Source organism: Rhopalosiphum padi, chromosome 3 (genome assembly GCF_020882245.1).
Source record: "Rhopalosiphum padi isolate XX-2018 chromosome 3, ASM2088224v1, whole genome shotgun sequence".
In the NCBI taxonomy this organism is placed as follows: Eukaryota; Metazoa; Arthropoda; class Insecta; order Hemiptera; family Aphididae; genus Rhopalosiphum; species Rhopalosiphum padi.
The window spans coordinates 33,432,098-33,439,610 of record NC_083599.1 but is presented as its reverse complement, the minus strand read 5'-3'; the positions used below and the strand labels follow the sequence as shown (position 1 = coordinate 33,439,610).

Sequence of the window (7,513 nt, the reverse complement as noted above, 5' to 3'; positions counted from 1 at the left end):
TTATGTAATTTCATAAGTCTGAAATTATAGCTCTTACCAACTCGGATAAAGAACTAAAATTATTGGAAAAGTAAAATTGAAACAACAAGGTGTTAATGTATAACTTGAGAAAAAAAATGTTAAGAAATGTTTTTCTAATATCACAATAAGCATCTAATATAAAATAACATTTTTGATACAAAGAAAACCGTTGAAGTTATGTATTAAATTTTTACTACAAGAAAAACAATTGAAACAGACTTTACTGGTGAAAAATGAATGTGTAGGGTGTAGGTCTAAGAGGTGCTTCCATAAATAAATTTCGATTTCGTGGTCATTTTCATCATTGGCTCAACGTGCATATTTTGCACCAACCTAAAAAGGCCCATAGAGAAATATATATAAAATATTAAAATATGTCTAATATTAGTGATGTACTGATGTATATTTGTGTTAAACCATCTTTTGTTAAGTATTGTACAAGTAAAGCAGTTTATCTAATGTACACTGTGAAGGTCATCTACAAGTTATAAATTCATTCACATCGATAATCATTTTAATAAGTGTTAAATACAAACAACAAATGTTTATACAATTTATGTAAATGCATAAACACTGTTTAAGCATAGGCGGAAATGGGGGGGGGACTTAGCCCTCCAAAAATCGAAGGTAATATGTTATACTTGAGTATAGGAAGGGGGTATGAAGTCACTTTACATTGGATTATTATAGCCCCTCTAAAAATTAAACCAAATGTCTGCCTATGTGTTCAAGTCAAGAAACATGGTCAGCGGCAATACCTGTTTGTCCTTTCTAGTTTCTACCAAGTCAATCATTTGAACCATTAATAAGTCTGTTACATAGTTATCAATTTACAGTAGGTATTTATAAACATGTATTATATAGCCAAATAAATCCTAATGTTTTACTTAAGTAGTAAAATCTATCTGTAACTGTAAAAATGTTCAGCATTTCCTGCAAATGAACATTTAATGTCATTAAATAAAACTTAAGGTTACTTATTATTTAAGCCATTCCGCTCATAATAATTACATCCTAACGATACATTAATATTGGTAAACACAAAAACAGTATTATAAATAATTCAACTTTTAATTTATTCTTATTTTTCTTTTTTTTTTTTTTTAACAAATTATTTATAAAATATGTCCATGATCCATCTCAAAAAATATAATTATTTAATTATTTGTATAAATACAAAAAATGTATAGAAATTGATTTTTGTAGAAAAAAATTTTGAATCTTAGTAAAATTTAAAACAAAAAAGTACCCAATTGGCCAAAGTGAAATGAATCTTAAAATTATAAATTAATTTTGCACAGTTATAAAATCAGTTAACAAATTTCTTGACTGCTGCAACAACATTTTTGGCACTAATGCCGAATAGATCCAATAACACGTTAGCTGGGCCAGAGCGAGGAATGTCAGTAACAGCGAGTTTTCTGACAACAATGTCTCTTTCTTCAGCAACAGCAGATAAAACTGCTTCACCCAAACCACCTATATAGCACATACAAAATAATAATAAGATATAATTACATAAATAAAATTTATTAAAATAATCATTAACATCTAAACATTTAAGTATTATTATACTATATACCTTCTGCGTAATGATCTTCTACTGTAATAATTCTTCCACCGCATTCTTTAGCATTGTTTATGATTGTAGCAGCGTCAAGTGGCTTAATAGTGAATGGATCAATAACACGGACGTTAATGCCAGATTTTTCCAAATCTTCAGCAGCACTTAATGCTTCATAGAGTGTTACACCAGCGCCAATTACTAATACTTTGTCTGAAGGGGAACTCTTGACAACTTTAGCTTTTCCAATCTACAGTTAATAATTTTATAGTTAAAATTAATGCATCTATATTAAATTTACTACTAAGAATACTTAATAATAATTATAATTACTTCAAAAACTTCATCATTTTTGTAAATAATAGCTGTTGCTGGTCTGGAAGTACGGACGAAACAAATGCCCTTTGTATTTGCTGCTAATTCAATGGAACGTTCAGTGCTCACAGCATCAGCCGGGTAAAACACAGTAGAACCTAAAATAAAAAGAAATACATTGTTTAAAACACTTCTTTTAGATGCAATTAAAGAGCTTCTTTTATACTTGGAACTATTTATTGCTAGGAACACAATGACAAATCATTGAGGGTAAGGTTTATTTTTTATAAATTTCATACTAGCCATAGATAATTTTACACAAAATAATCCATCAGTAACCACATTTATGAAAAAGTAAACACAATTAATCAACACTATACCAAAATATGCTACTACCACAACATACACACACATAGTGCATCTAACGATTCAATTCTATTCATAATATATTATACAAAAATATTAATTATTTTACCTGGGATACTTCTGAATAAGGCGATATCTTCAAGACCCATTTGACTAGGTCCATCTTCACCAATACTAATTCCACAATGTGAACCAACAAAGTTGACATTGGTCTGAGAAATGGCACCCATACGAATCTATATTTGATCAAATCAAAATGTTACTCGTTAGTTCTTTATTTTTAAATGTAAATAAGTAAAAACACACTTGATCAAAAGCTCGGGTGAAGAAAGTAGCGAAAGTAGAAACAAATGCAATTGTTCGGTCTCTGCATGCTGCTCCAATGGCAATACCAACCATGTTTTGTTCAGCAATAAAACATTCAATATGTCTCTCTGGGTATTTCTGTAAATGTGATATAAATAAAAAATAATAAACAGAATAATATATCAAATGATATATTTTCAAAAACATACAACTTTGATTTTGTCAGAGTATGTTGAGTTTTTTGTGTCTGCATCTAAAGCAACGACTCTGTTATTGTTTTCAGCAATTTTCGCCAAAGCTGTACCATATGCTACACGTGTTGCGATCTTTTCACCAAGTGTGTAGTTGGGTGGAGAAGATAAATGAACATTGGTAATATTTATAGCAGGTACATCGGAAACAGGCTTTGGTATATTAATTGGCATTTTCTTATTTCTGATTTGGCCATTGATTTCCTATAGACAGAGATAAATCTTATAGAATAATGTACAAAGCATTTTAATCAACTTAAAAATAAAAATAAAATTATAAATATTTTTATGTTGCTAAATGTTAAAAAATACACTTATATTTCAAAAAATTGTACACCTATAATATTTACATTTATTCATTGAATTTATAAATATCTACGTATATATTATATAGCCCAATACAATTAAAATTAATAAATATTTACTTCTAGAACTTTAACAGTTTTGTCATTCAATGGAGTACCGTGCCATTTTTCAGCATCTTCAATGTTGACAAAACCTTTGCCTTTGTATGTTTTTGCCAAAATAGCTGTAGGTTTTCCTTTTGTTAATGAAGCTTCATGGAAAGCCTATAAAAAAAAACATTTTTTTTTTATAAAAAAGTTACAATTATAAATATGATTAAATTACTTTGGTTAATTCTTCAATGTCATGTCCGTCAACGACAATGGCATTAAGTCCAAAAGCAGTCAGTCTTTGTCTGTAGACTTCCATGTCATGCTGTAAAGGTGTTGGTCCTGATTGACCCAGACGATTGATATCGAATATAACCACTAAATTGTCCAAGTTGTAAGATGACGCAAAGTTCAAAGCTTCCCAAACTGAACCTTCTGCACTTTCACCATCACCCAACAAACAAAAAGTCCTGTTGGAAATTGCAGATTTAAGTTTTTGAAATTCGCTTATAAGTAAATATAGGTATAGTTGGAAAATTATAAATTATAATTTTAATCCTTTGATGAGTGAATTATTTTTCACAATAATACATTCAGAAAATGAAGACTGGCAGTATACATAACTTGTATAGATAAACATTATTATTTTTAGGCGAACACTGTTATTATAACAATTTATTTTTCTGATAGGCCAATATATGACTAAATATATTACATTCCCTCATAATAGATTTTAAGTTGAAATAACTATATTATTTAAGAAAACAAAAATATTACCTGTATGATGATTTGTCAAAGTATTTTCCTACATAGGCCATTCCACAGGCAACTGAAAGACCTTGTCCAAGAGAACCAGTACCAACATCAATGAAATTCAAACGTGGTGTCGGGTGTCCTTCCAAATCACTATCAATTTTCCTTAAGTTGGTTAAATCAGATACTGGGAACAAACCAGCTTCAGCCCAAGCTAAAAAATATGGAAGAATATTACATTAATGGATCATATTTTTAAATTATATTTGTGGTACACTTATTTGACGATTGTTATTACCTGCATACAATATAGGAGCAGCATGTCCTTTGGACAAGATAAATCTGTCATTAGCAGCATCTTTTGGACTTGAAACTTTGTAACGCATAGTATGGAAAAACAATACAGACATGATTTCTGCCATTGAAGCACATGATGTAGGGTGTCTGTAAAAATTAAAATAAAATAATAATGTATTTTATTTATAACCAACAAACAAATTAAATTACTCAGTTTCAGTAATTTGAAAGATGAAACAAAATTTAGTTTTGCAAATATACTTGGTGTTTTTACCAGTTTTTACTTTTCAAATTGTCTTTTAAGTTAAACTTTATATTGTAGCCTATATTATAAATAATATTTATTGTTCTATTAATTTATGTATAAAGTTTAAAATAAGTAAATAGGTGACTAAATTATTTTGTAGTACCTGTATCTAAAAAGAACAAAATATATTGTGATTTAACAGGTATAATTTTTAATTAAATTTAAATACAATTATTTGAAGGTAAATAAGTACATGTACATAGGTATGGTGTTTAAATTAAACAGTAGATTTATCTGTGTCTAATGCTATCTACATTCAATAGTTAATTAAACATTTTCTAATACTATATCAATTAGTATATTATATTGCGCTGGTTTTTTAATCAGAACTTATTTGTTAGGTGGTTGGCAAAAGTGTGTTTATTAGCAGTTAAATTTGTTTAATTATATACTTTTTTTTTAAACGAGGATAAAGTATAAGTGAATTTTATAGACAATGACATTTGTAACTTAAGTTTTTTTGCCAAATTTAAATTTTTTACAAAATTAAACATTGTAAATGAAATGTGTGGTATGAAAAAACTTTTAAAAATGGTCAAAATGACAACTAACTAATTAATTTAATTAAACTAATTAATTGAAAAGTTAAAAACAGTGTTATCAATCATAATGAGTATCTTACTCATAAAATAGATATAAAATGACATAAGTATCTAGACATTCTTCGTAGATTCTTTTTTATACAATAAACAACACTTATATTACAGATAGATATATTCAAAATTAACATAAAGAATTAAGTAAGTGTATTAAATAAAAATATGTATCAAAAATAAATGACTAAAACAAAGAAAATAATTTTGTGACGGAATTATAAGATTTATTAAAGTCGAATATATTTTATAATGTTTACATAATCATAAAGAACCACAATATTATGTTAAGCAACAACTAAGTCAAGTGTTTTTCTTAGGATCTTGGTAGGTATATACAGCATAACAATTATTGGTAAGCCACTGACTTAAAAATAATATATATATAGTTGAGTGAGACATTTTTTGTTTGATACCAACAATATTAACAATATTACAAAGTAGATAGCATAAAAAATTACTGTTGAAATAATACTATAAACAAGCACATTAAACTATTGATGAATTTAAAATGATCAAAAAGGGATAGGGAAATTGTACACCCATGAGTTATTTAGAGATATTATACACAAATAAATAAACAAGCCCCCCGTAAAAACTAGTTAACTTTTAAAGTCTAACAGCCCGGAGTCTTCATTTAATATTTTATCTCACATGGCTGGAAAATTTTAATAAATATTCGTTAAAAGTAAATTTCAATTAAACACTGAGTACCTAGGTAATATTATTGTTAAAAAAATAAAAAATCATAGTTTTCTGGTGTTAAGGAGTAGAGGTGCAATAATGAAAGTGGAGTGGTTTTTGAGTTTGAAAAACATTAACTCAGTAGAAAGAGAGAGAGAGAGAGAGAGAGCACTAAATTATGTTAGGCCCAAACAGCAAGAAATGCTTGGCCAAAGAAAACAAAATCATATTTCGTTAATATTGAATGTATAATCTACACAATAACAAGCTCGTAAGACGACGAAAAGAGTAGTAGAGACCAGAAGAGTGAAGGCTATAAACCAACGTTTTACTTTCACCGTCGGCGAGGCCTAGCTAATACAGCTGTGTATTATAGAACACGCGCGGCCTCCCGTCGGCGGACGGCGATGACGGCCGGCGGGGAAGTGAAAGGAAAACACGGTCCTCGACTCGAGAAATAAATATATATAATGTACGTATATAAATGACTGAAAAATTAAATAAATAATTTGGAAATCGGAAAACAAAATTGACGTTATCGTCGACGAGTTCGACGGAATTATTAATAAATGAAAAAACGGCTGTGGTCGTCTTACCCGGATTTCGAAGCGTTGGTCGCTACGATCGAGTCGATCCTCAGTTTGTTGGCCAAATCCTTGAGCGTCTGCACGGACGACGCTTCCATTTTGTGGTAGTTTGCCATTTTTATGTTCTGTTTGACGTTTATTGGGCACGTAACACGTGTTTTTGGACAGGCGGCGAAGACGGCGGTGGACGACTGGAACGACGACCGGCTGGGACGGCGAACGTGACGAAAATGAAACCGGTGCGATCGAACGGCGGCGGGCGGAGTTATTAAGGTTATCCGTGAGTGCAATGACGGCGGCGGCGGCGGCGGCGGCGGAAACGCGTCCGGAGAAGGTGAACGATAAGGAAAAAAAAAAATCAAATTAAAACCGTAAAACCGTTTTCGACTTTTGACTGATCGAAAGCTGGTGCACAGGCGAAATACACGATTCGCCGATAACAATTTATTAGGTATTCGATAACAGCGGTCAACGAGTGCGAGATACGCGCCGTACGCTATATATATTATGTTTTATTATATTATATATTGTAATAAATGTATTATAGACAGATATTATTACAATAGTTATCTGTCGTCCGTTTCACGTTCGTTCGGATCAACCTCCAAAGTGCATGCGCCGCACACCGTGTGCGTGCGTGATGGGTATCGTCGTCGGCGGCGGCGGCGGTGGAACGAGGCAACAGGTGGTAGACTCGGGCAGTCGGACAACCGGGTCGGGCGGTCGGAGGCGCCCCGACGGCGACCGAACGTCGACGACGTTTGCGTTGCGTGTATATCGTGATTAATAATAATTATTATTATTCGTGTACTACTGTAGTTGGCGGTAGATACGGTGTATTGGGTTAAACAATGTGGAGCCAACGACCGTATGCGGCTACCTCGTCAAAATGATAGATGTATAGGCTTAGTAGACTGTCGGCCGACGAGTAAAATATCAAACGATGGCGGCGGCGGACGGTGACGTGAATACAAGACTGGATTTAGGGACGTGTATATTTTCGTTGCTCAACTACAGTAATAATTACGAATTTGAATATTGATAAATTTTATTTTGACAATAATTATATAACAA

The 7,513-nt window shown here is 31.3% G+C and overlaps 1 protein-coding gene across 1 annotated transcript; it reads right to left on the bottom strand.

The window, feature by feature from the left end:
• Positions 1 to 1,073: 1,073 nt before the first annotated feature.
• LOC132927399 (transketolase-like protein 2) lies at positions 1,074 to 6,914 on the bottom strand. The gene is made up of 11 exons (XM_060991920.1): positions 6,449 to 6,914; positions 4,270 to 4,415; positions 3,996 to 4,185; positions 3,454 to 3,688; positions 3,249 to 3,392; positions 2,782 to 3,027; positions 2,573 to 2,710; positions 2,376 to 2,502; positions 1,919 to 2,058; positions 1,604 to 1,835; positions 1,074 to 1,500 (listed from the first exon to the last, which is right to left on the bottom strand). Exons 1-11 carry the CDS (start codon positions 6,553 to 6,555, stop codon positions 1,331 to 1,333), a joined length of 1,875 nt encoding a protein of 624 aa, XP_060847903.1. The 5' UTR covers positions 6,556 to 6,914; the 3' UTR covers positions 1,074 to 1,330.
• Between the last annotated feature and the right edge of the window lie 599 nt (positions 6,915 to 7,513).